Source organism: Magallana gigas, chromosome 10 (assembly GCF_963853765.1).
Source record: "Magallana gigas chromosome 10, xbMagGiga1.1, whole genome shotgun sequence".
In the NCBI taxonomy this organism is placed as follows: Eukaryota; Metazoa; Mollusca; class Bivalvia; order Ostreida; family Ostreidae; genus Magallana; species Magallana gigas.
In genome coordinates this window covers 13,401,957-13,419,679 of record NC_088862.1, presented here as the reverse complement: position 1 = coordinate 13,419,679, position 17,723 = coordinate 13,401,957, and the positions used below count along the sequence as shown (strand labels likewise).

General features: G+C 31.5%; 1 protein-coding gene across 1 annotated transcript; it reads left to right on the top strand.

The window, feature by feature from the left end:
• Positions 1-5,984: 5,984 nt before the first annotated feature.
• On the top strand, positions 5,985-13,782 carry LOC117684086 (uncharacterized). Its single transcript, XM_034454805.2, has 2 exons — positions 5,985-6,108; positions 12,192-13,782. The coding sequence occupies exon 2, from the start codon at positions 12,200-12,202 to the stop codon at positions 13,316-13,318; it is 1,119 nt and encodes a 372-aa protein (XP_034310696.2). The 5' UTR covers positions 5,985-6,108; positions 12,192-12,199; the 3' UTR covers positions 13,319-13,782.
• Positions 13,783-17,723: the final 3,941 nt, after the last annotated feature.

Below are 17,723 nucleotides of genomic sequence, written 5' to 3'. Positions count from 1 at the left end.
ATCATTGTATGGAGGATGCCTATAACTTTTATCTTGATTTTAGTCATCATTGCTCATTCACTATTTATCTATGACGTCACCAAAATGACATATTTCCCGCAAATTTGCAAACAAATGAAAATATTCTCATTTTTGCTCTATATTTTGCATTCGAAAGTATAGAGCGCAGGTCTGCTCAAGTGCGATTTTAACATATTTTTTTCTTCAGATAGTTATACACATTATACTAAAAAATGGTACTTGAGCAAGCCTGCGCTCGATGTTTCCCAGTCGAAAAACCATCGGAAAACACCCATATTTTGCTAAAAAACATCAATTTATCAAAATAATGCAATCTTCATGACGTCATTTCTACTTTATGACGTCACTGTGGTGATAACCTTTTACACCTTTAATTCCAATATAATTTTAACTATCTTTCACCTTATTTTTAAAGCTCTATTTAAAACTTTGATTTTGGGGGCAAAAAATGCATAAAACCGCATTTAGTCCTTTACATCTCAAATTTCAGAAGTCCGTAGGCTCCTTTTATTTACTAGATCCTGACCATAATATGGAGCTGGTGCTGTGTTTCTTTATTATACTTAAGTGGTCTATGAACTTTATTGACCCAAAGCCTTTATTCGATGTCTGACGAACGATTGATTAAATTCAATTCACCCTTGACGTAAAGGAGGAAACTTTTTAAAATCAATTCATTATGTGAAAACCCAACAGTACAGAGGAAAGAGAAAATAATGATGTTTGTGTTTCAACCTCATATTATAATAACGGAGAAATACCTCCCATGGAATATTTGAGCGTCATCTTATAAAACGTTAAGTTAATTGAAATAAACTGAAGGCGAAATCACCGCCTGCTGATAAAAGAGAACGTTGCTCTGAACATCAGATGAATGAGTCAAAATTACCAAAGCTGATATACATTTTGTAGTCAAATTCACCCACATTCGAACAGGACAAGGTCTGATGAAGAAAAGATATGATCACTTTTCTAGTAGCGTATTTAATGTTAGGGTCTGAAATGACACATGCATTTGTTTTATAATGGCATTTGTTATTTATTTGTTAAATTGCTAATTTCGTTGGCTTCGTTCTGATGTTTATCAACGGTTTTGAATGAAAATTGAAGTGCAGTATCGAATTAATGATATTGTTTTGATATAATATTCATTGACCATTCATATACCGATCAAATATATTAAATATTTATGGCTGAATGAAAGTAAATTTTATAGGCTGTCGAATTCTGTAGATATTTCTCTGTTATAAATGCGTATCCAATCAAAACGCTTCTTATTCCCGATGATTGTGACGTTTTACTGATTGATTATTGACTACATGCAAATTTTCCATAGTTAGAAATTTTTTATCAGGCTTATTTTTGTAATGGTACTATAGTGCGCGCAGGAAAAATCAGCTATCAACCAGGAAAGAAAAAGTCAGTACACAACAAGGTACAAGGGAAAAATGATGCTGTATTTATCGGTTACACTTTTGAAATACATTTTACAGACTGAACAATTCCCTCCAAAAGTAAATTATAACAATTTTTAGTGGAAAGCAAGTCAATCTTGGTATTTTGTAAGATTTATTTAAAACTTAAAAATATATAATTCTCTCTCTCTCTCTCTCTCTCTCTCTCTCTCTCTGTCTGTCCGTCTCTCTTTTCTCTCTATCTGTCGCTCTATTCTCTCCCTCCGTCCGTCTGTCCGTCTGTCTGTCTGTCTCCATCTCTTTCTCTCTTTCTCTCTCAAGGATTCTTTGATGATAGTTGATAACTGTTAAACTCTCACTACGTTGACAATGATGCAATGTATGTGGCACCGTAAAACATATTATGACGTAAAAATTCACTTGAAAAATGCATTTTGTAGAGTTAACTTTGAATATGTAACAGAATATAACTATTTACCTAGGCATCGAGTCGTTGTTTGAGGAATACATCCTCATAACTGCAGCGGTGTGTTTTCATTCAAATTGAGTAACGTGCGTTAGCCATAATAACACGCATGCCGCAGACCTTATCTCAATGGTGCTTTATCGAATTTTGAGAAAGAACATGTTACCCTATTTGTTGCACGCAGCATGCATACATGTAGAATTGACGTAAAGATCAAGAAAATGGTTCCCAAGTGTTTTTTATGCTAGATCCATTATGACGCCATAATATTGATTTCATATGCCGATTTCCCGTACTTATTGACTATAAGGAAATTATATGAGAAAAAAAAATTATTTTCTTGACATTTCATTTGAAATACTATAAAAAGTAATACCGATACCCGAGTTCAATTTATATCATTTTTAAGAAGAGGTAAAGAACATTCTCTCGTGGTTTCATTAATTTTCAAGGGTATCAATTTTCGTGGTTAAAGTGTAAAACACAGTTCTTAGGATACGTAAATTCGTGGTTGATGATCTTGTCAATACAAAATGTTAACAGAAATTGTACTTCCAGGAACATATAAATTCGTGGATCAACTTTACAACGAAATCCATGAAAATTGGTATTTAACAAATTGATGATGCCACAATTTATGCCGTTTTAGAGAGACTGTAGGCATTATGGATATATTTTATTCGTCAAAAATGGAAGTTCGAGATTTGTAGCTAGTTTTCTTCATATTTCATTGAGAAAGACAGTTTAAAACTTGACTTTTTACCTTGTTAATCTGAAAATTGAGCACCGGTGCACCTTATAAGAATAAGCTTTTGTTACCAAGCATCATTAAAAAATTCACATCTAAAATTTCAGAAGTCCCAAGGCTCTATTTACTAGATCTTGACTGTGTTTCTTTATTATACTGAAAGGTTGTCTATGAATGTTATTGACACGAAGCCTTTATTCGATGTCTGACGAACGATTGATTCAATTCAATTCACCCTTGATGTAAAGTAGGAAAATTTTTAAAATCAACTCATTATTTATAATGTTAAAACACAACATTGGGGAGGAAAGTGAAAATAATGATGTTTGTGTTTTAAACTCATATTATAATAACGCACGGAGAATACCGCCCATGCGATAATCTTATAAAACGTTAAGGTAATTGAAATAAATTGAAGGCGAAATCACCGCCTGCTGATAAAAGAGAACGTTGCTCTAAACATCAGATGACTGAGTCAAAATTACAAAGCTGATCAAATTCACCCACATTCGGACAGGACAAGGTCTGATGAAGAAAAGATATGATCACTTTTCTAGCATCGTATTTAATGTTAGGGGCTGAAGTGACACATGCATTTGTCTTATGATGGCACTATGCACTGTAAATTGCGATGGCAAATGACGGCCGCCATTTTTACAACTGAATTTAATGTCAGTTAAATGTGCATGTAGAATTTGTAAATTTAGCACAGACAAAAAGCACAATTACCTTTGTTGGTTGATGTATATGTACAAATTGACAAAACCCAGTGGTAGTTTGTCAATTTTTAACATAATATTGATTTTTGGACAAAAAATTAAATAAAAAAAGATTTTATCACTGAATTGACACCATAATGCATAAAGTAAAATACAAGTCTGCATACGAAGGACCATCTATACTTTGTCCATAGATATTCTCGATTCATATTTTGCTTATTACTCGGTATTAATAAATACCTTAAGGGTCAAACGATGTTTATTCAAAAGTATGAAAAAAGATTTTTAAGTTAACACATCCCCTTTAGCTTACCACGTTTCAAAACACAGCTAAATATTGTGATGTCTACGGGGATTTTGCATTGCAGCAAGCCCGGATGATAGTTTAAACGTTGAAAAATTGCGCAATATAGTCCAAGTAACTTCTGAATGGAGAAAAGATGTCAACATTTCCCATTATAAATCTCCGTAAGAATCGGATTTCATTCCTTTGGAATTTTTCGAGTAAAAAATGATAATGTGTCGATGAAGATATCTTAGAAATTCCCTTTCATCGAGTTCAATTGCACTTCTTTCACAGGTAAATATATTTTTATTAAAAATCAGCCAAATGCGCTGCATAAATACTAGTATCTTTAGATAGACTATAACAGGGAATTGGATATTGAATTAATTTAAACATAAACTATTTCTATTGAATACATTCATTAAGGAATGGAAAACAAGCACAACCTACTGTAAGCTATTTCTTGTCAAATTACAATTAATGAGTATAGACATTATTATTACATTTAAGTTACAATTTATGAGTAGACATAATTATTATATTCAAGTTACAATTTATGGATATACATTATGATACTCAGATTTTTAGAACTTTATACACGTACATGTATATATGTAACTGATAAATAATATAAGTATTATTAGTTAACTTGTCGAGCATTTTTTTTCTCGGAAATATTATTATATACAACACGATGTAACAATATACAGAAAAATAAACAACAACAACAAAGTATTCAGTCATTAATGTGTTGTTCTAGATTTGATTTAATTTTTCTAGACTATAATGAAATCGTCGTTTTCAAGATTGGAAATGAAGGAGTTTTTTTTTTTTTTTTTTTACATATCTAATAAGATGATTTCAAATCTTTATAGTTGAATGGAAAAAGCTGTTATAATATGACACAAATCTATCATTTGGTAAACTTTAATGTTTAAATTTAAAAAGTTAAGAATAAAACTATTAGATTTAAACACACTATACCATAGACTAAACATATAATGAAACCTTTTAGTAGATAAAAATAAATTCATGCAAAATGGACAGAAACAACTCTTAATGAGGTTAATAAGATGAGAATATGACAATAACAAACCATCAATCATCTAAAAAATCCATAAAACCAAATACAAATTCAAAGCAGAGCAACACGGACCTCCAAAACGATAGAGGTAGGATCAACAACAACAATATTCAAAATGGATGCGCCTTCAGTTGATGCAGAGCTATTGAGCTGAATTTAATGGATTAAACACAAATAGTGGGTTAAAATCTGAAAACAAAAAGAAACATACATGTGATAGCTAGTGGTGTTATTCAATTTGCAGAAAGATTCGTTAAAACTGGTTTTCATGTGAGATCACTGGAATATACAACTGGGAGTAACCATGCAAGAAGAGGCGATCGTGGACGAAAATTGTTGATATGTCGACAAAGAATAGTATGTCAAAGCGACTTTTGTAAACGTTGTGGTAACTAGATAGCCAGTGATGTACTTAAATGGATATCTGCCGCTTGGAATGCGCCAAAGGAGTTGATGCACTACTCAAAAAGTAGCTTTGTTTTACGGTGCTTATTCTGATGACCTATCATGTACGTGTGTAAACTTTAAACTCATCTTTACCAAATTTGAACAGCAGTGTTACTGTGAAAGTGTATAGGCCTATATGTTCGTTATAATTATTCCTGAAAAAGGAACAGCCAGCCTCGCAGTAAATGTTGATTGATCTCAAGCAGACGAAATCGTGAGAAGACGCTTGATTTTCTATTTACAGTGAATTAAATAATGTCTATTATTTATATATGAAGGTGAAACTTTTAATTTTTTATATTTATAAATTTGTATTTTGTATGCTGACAATTAAACAGGCACAACTTTACACTTTGTTGACGGTGTTTATTTTGGAAGTTCTATAAATACTGTTGAATACATGTAAAAACAGATGAGAAAAGTAGATCCGGCCAAAACTTTATTGATGCAGGTATCAAAGAAATTTTTCGACCAATCAGAAGCCCCGATATCTCATCAAACGAATAAATATTAAATGATTTCTGTATTAATTGTACATTTATTCCCATTGGTGTCCGCATACTCTAAGAGAGGTCGAATAAAAGCAAAATAAATTTGCATACGGGAATTTCCAGCTATTTGAGATTTTGATTTACAACTCAGATACCAGATGTTTTGTTCTATCTAACACGATGTATTATGGACCAATACATAATATCCAGCCAATCAATGAGAAGCAATTTGTTCATCTTGAGCATGTGCGAATACTAACGATTATTCAAATGAGGGGCTCTCTCTCTCTTTCTATCTCTTTCGGACATTATTGCAATATAGAGGGCATACATATATTGCAGAAGCGGAAAACTGCGTATAACCAGTCAGAATAAATTATAATTGAACAAAAAATCCATCTATAAATCCGAACGTTTGTACACTTTTCAAGGTATGTTTTTTCTTTAATTTATAGTTACCTGTTAATAAGAATAGAAAAGTAACGCGATTTGCCTACAAGTTTCGTGGATATCCGTGCATCAATTATATCCAGTTTTGATTTTATCTAAAACAATTTAGCTTTAATTTTGAAAATAGAAAGTTTTATTTAAAAGATGTTTTAAAAATGTTCTTTAATTACAAAATGTTAATGATGTATACTATTTGCATTGTTGAAGCAATGTGAGCTGCAATTTCATAAAGAATTTTTTTAAAATGTTATTTTCTACTACAAAGGCAAAAATATCATGGTTTATACATTTCTTTTAGCCTATTTTTGGTGGAAAAGATCGTTAAGAAGCCTTAATTGGAGCAACATTGAATTATTGTCGTCCTGTACAAAAATGTATTTACTATATGCTCCTTAGATGAGAAATCTTTCCTCTGACAAAAATTAATGATTTTTTCAAACCTTATTTATCTTAGTACATTTTTATATGTAGACTTATCAGACTAGCAGGTTTTTGCAGCAACATATAAAAAAAATACAGCTCATGAAAAAAGTTTGGAATGACCGCAATTCAAGCTATGTTAAATAATGTCATAATCGTCTCAAATATTTAGAAAGCCAATATCTATATTACATAAATACATTTTTAAAGGTTAAGTTATCAAAAACAAATATTTGTGTTACATGAAAAATTACCCGATACTGGTAGGTGTGAATTTGAAGCTAATTAAATAAGAAAGTAAACAAGCTTTTAAAGGTTGATTGGATTATCAAAACAGACAGTACAAATGAACTTTCAATTGATGTTGATATTGAATTATTTGACAAAGTCTTAATGCTAATTCTTTTTATCATAAATTATGTGATCTGCATTGAATTCACGCTTTCTCGATCTCTGTATTTGTTGAAAAATATATAGTACAACCCTTTGTTTCATATAAATTGATTTAAAAAAACAATCATTTTCGATTCATATTATTTTTTTCTTTTTTACAGGCATTAAAATTTCCTCTTTTTAAATATTTAACAATCATTAAAATATTTTTGGACGTTAAATTTGAAAATTTAAATGCAAACTGGAATGATATTCAAATAGGTATTTTGACGATTATTTTATTGCTGCACTGATGAACAAATTATTACCTCGCGTACTTTCTCGTTTCATGTTATATTAAATTGCAAAATACAATGCCTCACACACCTATAAAGATATTAGTTAATAATAAATAAAAAACGGTTCTTGTTTGTTTAGAATTTTAAAATGTATTATACTTCCAAGAGTGCATATTCTTGGAGGATGTAATTTCGTAGGTGCATTAGTTTTTAGTGTCAGATGGTATAAATTTTTTTTCGTTGAGGATGTTAGTTCGTGGGCGAGGGATACCCACGAATACCACGAACATTGAACCACCGCAAATAATAATTATTTTACAGTATGCCATCAACCTTATTTAACAACTATAGGCGACAACCTGTATACAATAAATGGAAAGTGGATTGCTTTGAATGATACCAGAAAAAACAAGTATTCCTTTTAAAGAAATGATCGGCAATAATGATATATAGAAAGCTAGAAGCAATCAACATGATCAGTTTGATGTAAAATAATTTAAAAAAGTACTGTATTTTTACAAAATGTAGAATATTTTGAATCTGTACACCATAATTTCATCATTTTAAACCGTCAACAAATTTAATTTTGAAATAAATTTGGGGAAAGCCGTTCGTAAACTCCTTGTCTAGTTTTATATTTTTAACTTAATTATTAAATCTTTTATCTTCTTCTTCTTCTTCTTCTTCTTCTTCTTCTTCTTCTTCTTCTTCTTCTTCAGAATACTGAGTAGGGCTCTTCAAAGAGCATTCACACGTAAACAAAGAAAGAGTTGTATTAAAATGATTTAATGCGCCTGAAACACATTGAATGCCATCATAACTTGCTATTGAGGCATTATAACGTAACCTTGTTTATAAATCAAACCTAGCTACTAGTATGCAACATCAAAAGATCGAGGTCAGTTCAAGGAGCATCTTCTTATGATCGAGGTCAGTTCATCGAGGTCAACTGCATTTACTGAATGAATCTTTCGATCAAAATTCTTACGTGTGAGACAAAATGTGCATTCTTGAATTATCAGGTCGAACTGTATTTAATGTATGTTTGCATCTCTTAAGGTAAATGAATTGAAATAAAACTGAGTAAAATGTTATATAAATACTAAACCAAAGCTTCAAGTTTTTATAAGAACTACTTATGCAACCGGAATGTGTGCGCACGTGGAAGCATTTGCCGGATGCCTCATATGGACACAACAGTGATCGGCCGAAGCCGATTACAATAACAGGAATGAATATTGTAAATAAGGTACTGTGGAATCATTAGAATGCGTGGTTGGCTCAATTTTTGTGGTATTCGAGGGTAGCCCTCCCCTACAAATTTACATCTTCGATTAAAGCAAATTTTGAAAGAATTAGTTTTCTTCCTGAAACTGAAAACCGATGCATCCTTGAAATAACATGGTATGCCCTATAAATATAAAAAAATATATAAGAAAAAAAATAAAAGAAAAAATTCGCCCTCTACGAATTTAAATGATTCCACGGTGAGATATGATGGAAAAGATTAGATTTTGTTTCTAAAAACCATACGACGATAACAAATCTGTATTTAAGTAAAAATACATGTTGCATCCTTAATAAATCAAAGAAATTTGATGATTCCAATATAGCTATCACCAAATTCTAGACAAATATATTTAGGATATCCATTTGTTCCATTGCTCGGTTACATGTATGAATATGATCGAGTGAATATTCCTACCATTTCAATCAACTTATCACTACTCATAAATATTTACATTTTAAGCGTTTTTGTCAATTACACAGCCACAACTCGGTTTTAAAATTATAGTCCAGTGCATTTAATCAATGACTTTTTGTATGCAGTGATAAGGATTCATCCTTTAAATATTATGAGGTAATCAAGTACGGTCGAAGGTGATCAAAACTGTCATGGATTCAATCACCTCGACCGTATTTGATCACCTAGTAATACTCAATGTAAGATTCCTTGTCCTTGAATAACTGCCTTATATCAAAAGTCACCCATCAAGATTTCAGAGGTATCGCGAATTGAGTAATGTACGTGTAATCGGCAAATAGTGAATACAAGTGCCAAAAAAAATCTATGATGAAACCGTGTTAAAATTAAAAACAAGTTTAAACTTTTCGGAATTTTTATTTGCCGTGTATGCAAAAATATTACAAAAGACATTTTGGTTTAAAAAATGTTTGGAAAATGGATCAAAATTTGCATTCCTGGTTTCCATAATTCAGTGCTAATTAAAATCAAGTATCATGTGTTAGTGTGTATATTGTATTGTTTATGTAAATGATAGTTTACAATGAGGAGACTCATTTTTAAATTAAAACAGGTTAAAGAGATTCATAATTCATCACAAAAACAAAATAATATTAAGTTTAATCGATTTATGGATTAGTAGCCGTCAAGAAAAATTTAAAACGATTTCTCCCAACTTTTTACTTGGAAGTTTTTGTAATAAGGATATGATCACGTTTTTATCTCACTTTCAGTCTTTTTGTAATTATAATATCCTCAGTTTCTAAACTGCTTTATTAATTGTCAAATGCTTTGCAAAATTTTGGATGACATAAGCATAGTAGCAATCTCTATGTATATACTGTATACAGGGTTGTTTTGCCCCGTGTTATTTTCGCTCCTCTACACTTGCAAACGGTTTCACCCACTCTTGAATTCGCCCAGATGCAGATTTGTTAACATAAATATTATTTACAATATAGAATTCGTCCATACTTAATTCGGCTGCTGACCACGAAGGCAAAAGGGGCGAAAAAAGGGGCGGAAAAAGGGGCGAATATTTCCCTGTATACAGCAAACAATTGGTTATTCACTGTAATTCATTAATGCTTTGGAAAGTGTACAATATTTGTCACCAGTTAACTGGTTTAAAAAACGAAATAACCTCTTTATTACTTTATTCAAAAATAATAGCATAAATATTTATGTTAAAATAACAAAGCAATCTGAGATCCGTTTAACTTTTAAAACTCGATATTCGAATAAGGCAAATCTTTATGATTTTTACCCCCCAAAAAAATAATTATAACCGAGAGCATGACTTTCAAGGGGCTAAATAACGATCTGAGTTTGTTTTTATAAATTTGCAATTTTCCTTCTCTATTGTTATCAATGTTTACTTATGCTTAATGGGTATCAAAGTTCACAATGTCGCCTGTTTTTATATTACTTTAAACTTGACAAATGACAATGAAATTTTTCTTGACTCTCAGAAATACGTTGAGTTTACATACGTTAATCATAAAATAAGATGAAATAATGCAATTTAAAAAATGAAACAGTTACCTTTTGATATTGTTTTTATTCGAGGTTTTATAAACAAATCAAACAATTAAAACCAATGTTGTGTGCACATTAAGAAAGTATAGCAAAATCATGACTTAATGGAATGCCGTGGAATCATTAGATATTATGGTGGCCAAATTTTCGCGGTTTTTGTTAAAGGCCCTCACCCACGAGTTTAAATCCTCGACGAATGTCAGAGCTTGATGAATGTAAGCAGTTTCTGTATGAGCACACGGAAGTTCATTTTTAAACATTCATTTTTGTCATATTGCTTCATGGTTGGTTTTGAAAGGGCACAAACATTTCATTTATCATAGTTGATTTATGACGGTAAAAAAAAACCCTCAAGACTAGACAGTTTTTTTTCAATCAATTTTCGTTCGTTATGTATATAACCTGTTACAGTTTTGATAAAGATGGCAAATGGGATGTCTATAGCCTAATAAAAGTGGGTTTTTTTGGCGAGGATATAATAAAAATCCATCAAATATTTAAAACACCAAATTGAAATTTTGTTGAGGAGCATATGGATAATTGGGTTCATGTGTTTTAATGGATGTATGCTCAAAAGAAAAGATGACAATTGTTACTTGTATTCAATGTTACAAATGCAATTGTACATACATTTACTTACTTGTATTGCTAATAAATTGATTGGGTGAAAATACATCTTAATCTAAATAACCAATACATAAAAGACGTTAATGAGTTTTTCAACTTAAGGGGTATGATTAGAACAGTAAATTTTGTATAAGTGTAATTAGTTTGTGTTTTTGTAGGAGACAGTTATTTTTGATTGAAGGATAAGAATTTAATTATCTTCTAATAATGGTTTTTTGTTGGGGGGGGGGGGGGGGGGGGGGTTCGTCAATTAAAAAAAACGACAGCAGGTTCCAACTAAAGGAAATGAATCTGCCAATGATATATCCGCCAAAATCAATGGTATATCTTTAAATTAGTTCAATATTTACCAAAATGAGTCCCGTAAAATCCCAGCTCTATGGTATTGTGTAGTCGGACAAAACCGGTAATTTAAAATATGCACTGACTAAACATGTAGAAACCACTGACATTTTGTACATTTCCACATTAATTATAAGAGGTGATTGGTTGTCTAAGATAAAGAATTTGGATAATAGTACAATAATTTCAAGTTAATCAATGAGATAAAATTATAATAAATTATAATAAAAATAGATTAAAATTATATATATATATATATATATATATATATATATATATATATATATATATATAATATATATATATATATATATATATATATATATATATATATATATAATATTACCACTGTATACCATATTACATATACATTGTAGTTGACAATAAGAAAATAGCAACAACAACAAACTTTTGAATAAATTATGATAGGTGTTCATTATGCGAATGTGTTTTATAAGTAAAAAAAAAAAATTCATTATAACGAATAATAAGTTCTTTTAGACAGTCACACATGTAAGGGTATATTTTGCATTTGTGTGCACCTGCGTGCAAATATGTAAGGTACAAAGAAATTTACCGATATTTATCCACAAATGCTCTGCTATTTGATTTATATTACCCTATTAATTGCGATTTTCTTTTTTAAGAGATAATGATACTCATTCTTCTGAATATGAAGTTGTATATTGTAAAACGACAATTTTATTCATTATTTTTTTAGACAAAAGGATGAAGTTCTTACGCCAAAGGCATCAAAGGCAGAAAGTGCTATCATTTACTATTCTAGCATGCATTGGTTTTAGTGTATCACTGCTTTTGCCCTTTCAAACTCATAAGAGCAAAGATTCACTGTATCTCGTTCTGAACCAAAGAGATGACATTTCAGCTCGCTGTGAAGACGATAAATTTATCGTATCACTTGACAGGGAACGAAATAACAAAAACAAGGAAACCTTAAATGGATGTGAGAATACCGACAAGGAATTTGAACCTTCATTAAGAAAAAATATGCAATTTGTGAGTAGATATTCATTCAATGTTTCGGAAATGCTAATGGAACGCCTACAACTAGACAAAAATGGCATTGAATTCTTAGCCAGACCAAACGCGTGTGACGTATTGCTGCCTACATTTGTAACGGCTCTGTCAGACAACCATTATGAAGAATTCGTTGGTCTTCATAAAAACATAACTAGATTAAGGAAAACAAAGTATCCGAGGCTTGTATTGATAGTCTATGACATAGGTTTATCTGTCGATAACGCAAACCGTGTACAAGAAATATGTAATAGTAGTTGCAATTTTAGAACCTTTCCATTTAAAATGTTTCCTAGGCATGTGCAAAATTTACGTGGATATACATGGAAGCCAATCATTATTCAAATAATGCTTCAGGAGTTTGACTTTGTAATGTGGCTTGATACATCAATAAGGCTATTAAATACTGATCCCTACTTTTTAAGAGCCAAATGTATTGGGATACAGATGCTTGGTGGCGAGGGCTCCATAGCGGTCAGAACACAGCATCGGCTTTTTTACCATTTCAAGGAAGATGAGTGCATGTTCAACTACCCTGAAATCCAAACTGGGGTTGTGATTGTATCTCGAACTTACTATATATTGAAATACATCATGAGGCCATGGGTTGCTTGTGCTCTTGAATACGGATGCATGGACTTTCCAAACTCGAAAAGGTTTTTGAATTGTTCGACAAAATGGACTCTTTCGAACTGTCACCGGTTCGAACAATCGACACTCGGAATAATTACGACTAGACTTTTCAATAACAGACGGCACCAGTTTATTTTGGGAGAAGATTTTTCAAGAATTTGCAGGCATTATAATTAAAAATCGTTCAGGAAATCTTTTACTCCTATGAATCTTTTGTGTTTGTGCTCAAAAATGTTTAGGTCATTTTTTTTGTATTTTTTACAAAGCTTTTTCCTCTTCTTCTATTTCAATGTTAAAATACGAAATATATGCTCGTGAAGTATAAAACTTTTAATGGTCGAAAAAAACTACCATTTAGAGATAATGGCATGCTCAAAAATAGAGTAAGTTTTTGTGCTTCGGATTTAATGGATTGTAAAACTTTTTAAAATGCATTGAAATGCAAATCCTTGAAAATACTCATACGTTAACTTTACAGTGTTTAAAAAGACAATGGTTTATAATTTGAGGTAAATAAGATGCAAACTCGCCGTGAGTAACTTTTAAAATTCATTTAAAAAAAAACGAGCCATCATGAATTGTATTTTAGCGCATCTATAGCTATGTAATGGTGAAGTAAAAGTGTATCTTATAAGATTTTCTTTTATTATTATTTTATTATTATTACATTAGACAAATGAATGATAGGATGAACAATATGCAGGTAGTGGTTGTCTGTAGATTTAGATCCTTTGGCTGTGCATCTTGTTTAAGTTGTTGGTTATGAAAGCAGTTTGACAGTACTGCATTTAAGTTTATAAGAAATACCCTACTACTCGCACCTCTCAATTTTTAAAGAAATTTCTTTTGAATAATAAAATGGGCTTTGAGAAAACTTGGTCAAAAATATTGCTGAGGACCAACCAAAAAAGAACCAAAAAGCGAGTCATATAAAATCAATTCATCATGTATTGATCAATTGTAACAAATCTCACACTTGAGCCGAGCTGTAGCTTCTAATCAAAAAGCTATACAGCAGGTTTCAAATAAATTTCTTGGAGCGTTGCGAAAAAGTCTGAACAGACTGATGGTAACGCAACGATAAAGACTTCACTTTACATTAAAATAGCTTTTTTTTTCGACCGATTTTTTCAAGAAATAGTTCACCAACTGGTCTGAAGAATGACGTTTGCAAGGGGAGGAGTTCTTCAAAAATCAATATTGCCTGGAGTGTAAGGTGTAAACTTCTCCATTGTCAGAAAAATTGGTTCACTTGTATTGTTCTATTATAGAGTTACGCTGTGTGCTTCAAAAAACTTGAATACCTAGCTTTGAATAAATAATTAGAAAATGGCCTATTGACACATTTGGATTAAAATCTTAAATCCTTGGCCCCGTTTTCTCTATTATTATTTCCCAATGATCTGCTCAAAGAATAGACGATTGTCCGACAAAAAATTACCCACCTTTCATGTCATTAACCAAATTATGATTAAATATTATTCAAGGTTCTTTTGGGAAATACCAGTATTTGGAGCCTTCTGGACGAGGTGAATCAGTCCAGAGTAAATGTGGATGCTACAATTTTAAGTTAGGGTTATATAAGTTTTACTGCTTGTAATAAGAGATGTCAATTTTGCTCGGTTTGCTTGGTTGATTAATCGGAAGCTTTCGTCAAGCGATAGTACTCGTTCATTTATTAGTCATATAAATCCTGTGGGTTTTTTTTTCAAATCAATCAATACTACTATAATACATTTTATCTTATAAACTACAAAACATTTAAAATTTTATAATAATATTTATGTAATATTGTTGATATGTCTAGGATTGATAGAAAAATATAAAACTTGGTTGTGTGTATGTACTGCCATTTATTTTTGCTAATAAGAAAAATTAGGCAATAAGGGGAGGTCTTCAAACAGTCATTCTATCCATTACCAGACATTGAATGTAAGTTATAAAAGGTGAGCAAATGACCTCCCCCATATTAAACAAAGATGTATACATTATAACATGTACCAAATATACATGCAACAAAAATATTGTTGAGCAAAAACAGCATTTCATACATCAACAGCAACAAACATGTGTAATACATTGCAAAATAAATCCCCAACTACACTGGTGATGAAGGGGAAGGAGGGTGGGTTGACTGCGGTGTTTACAAAATTGTTGACAGCTGACAGTTAAAGTGACGTAGTCAAAACATCGCGCGACTAAATGCCGCGCTCTGATTGGCTAATGTAGACAAAAAGGAAGATCAGCTAAATACTCAAAAGTACTCAAAAATTAGAATTACAATTATATTATGACTAGACTACTATTTTTGGTACCAGCATAAAAATAACATATCACAATTTACATAAATGCTATTATTTACAATAATGCTGTATTATGTAATATTGTTGATATGTCTAGGATTGATAGAAAAATATAAAACTTGGTTGTGTGTATGTACTGCCATTTATTTTTGCTAATAAGAAAAATTAGGCAATAAGGGGAGGTCTTCAAACAGTCATTCTATCCATTACCAGACATTGAATGTAAGTTATAAAAGGTGAGCAAATGACCTCCCCCATATTAAACAAAGATGTATACATTATAACATGTACCAAATATACATGCAACAAAAATATTGTTGAGCAAAAACAGCCACCAAAAGCAAACAGCAGGTTTGCACAAAAAGACCCCACACAAAGTGGACTAGCCAGATCATGGTAGTCAACAAAATGAAATATGGCAGTACATACAACACATATGGCAATGACTAACCCCTGCCTTATATAGAGATATAGATATTAATATATCATGAAGGCACAGATTAACCAAACCAGTTTGAATACCACTAGGAACATCTTATTTTTAATTACCTTGCAAGTATAAACACATCAGTTGACTTCTGCCCTGTGTTAAAATATCAGCCGCTATATAATATACATGTTAAAAGTTTGTTATACTATCAAACATGTTTTAAAGACAGATATACATGTAATCAAACATTTTCAGATGAACCAGTAGGCACATATGTTACTCAAATGACAAAATCAAACAACAGAAACAATGGTTAAAAAAAAAAACAAACAAAAAAAAACTATACAGCATATAAACACATCAGTTTACTTCTGACCTGTGTTATGTTATGTGTAACCACATCATGCACATAGTATAGATAAATGTTATACCTGAATCACACTTTGAATAATGTCCAATATAAGACAAATGATAGGGAATTGTGATGAGAACTGAATTTTGACATACAACAAATCTATGCATTGAATTAAAAACACAAACAATGCATATCAGATACAATTATAATACACAGCAGTTAACTTCTGAACTGTGAAAATCTTACAAGAAAAATATATATACATAGCATTTGCTATACATATTCAAAATGTAAAGCTTGACAAACGTGTGTATCTGCAAATAGCATCAGATTTTCATCTTCCCATTTATTGAATGCAGTTTTCAGAATAACCCAAATGTGCTGCATGAGTGTCTGCCCCTATCCTGAAGCTGTGACCCTTGTATAGAGCAGGGTTCAAACCAACAAAATCAATAATACTAGTAAGATTTTTCACTGCAAATGTTGGACATGGCAATACATTTACCTCTTAATTCTTCAATAGGTTTTTGCCAATCTACAGCCAAAGACTCCCTAAACTTTCTGAAAGATTCGTCATATGATCTCCAAGCAACATCCCCATGCAGTCTTTGCATTTCTCTAATAAAGCTCATGTATTTTAATAAATGGGGAGTTTCTGATGGGTGTTTCTGAATTCTAATGTTAATAAAGATAAGAAAGGCATCAGTCCACTGACTGATGAACATGGGGGTTTTTGATTTTAAACTTTGCTGCACATTAATGACCCCTGGAGTAATGCACAACGTAAGAGGTTCTTCATCTTGGTGCGACAATAATACTTTTAAATCAAAAAATTCATTCGACCAAATTTTTGCCTTTATCTTTTGTGGTATTGTCGCACCAAGAGGAATACCTTCTGTTACAGAGATAAGATTATCAGAATTGAAGAAACCTTTGTTTGTGCCTACTGGCTCACCTGTGTTTTCTAAAAGTTGAGATACAACTGACAATATAGGGTTATCTTGCATAGACGAAGAAGCAGTCGTTGGTGCAGGTAACTCATTGACGGTGTTTGCATATGTAGCAGATGCAGCATTTTCTAGGGGTACCACTGTACTGCTTGATGCATCAGAGTTGGGTTTTTGCAATTTAACAATATCTTGCGCAAGTCTTTGGTAATCGATTGGTTCAGCCTGAGGTTTATGTTTTGCTCTAGTACCTTCACTTGTCTCCACAGGATGTTTGCGTTTTGGCATGGTAACGCCTACAAGATATTTCAAAACTGTTAAAATCAATTTTCTAAATGTACCCAATATACAATTAATGCAACTTTTGAGTGTACAAATTTTCACTCAAATCATGCGGATATAGGTGCACACGAGCTAATTATTATTTGATTAATTGCAATTTTTGACACACAAACATTAAATAGGAAAATAAAATTATAGGACTTGCGCCAAAACAGTGTATATCTTTAGATTCACATGTAAACTTACATACATGTAACAATACAAA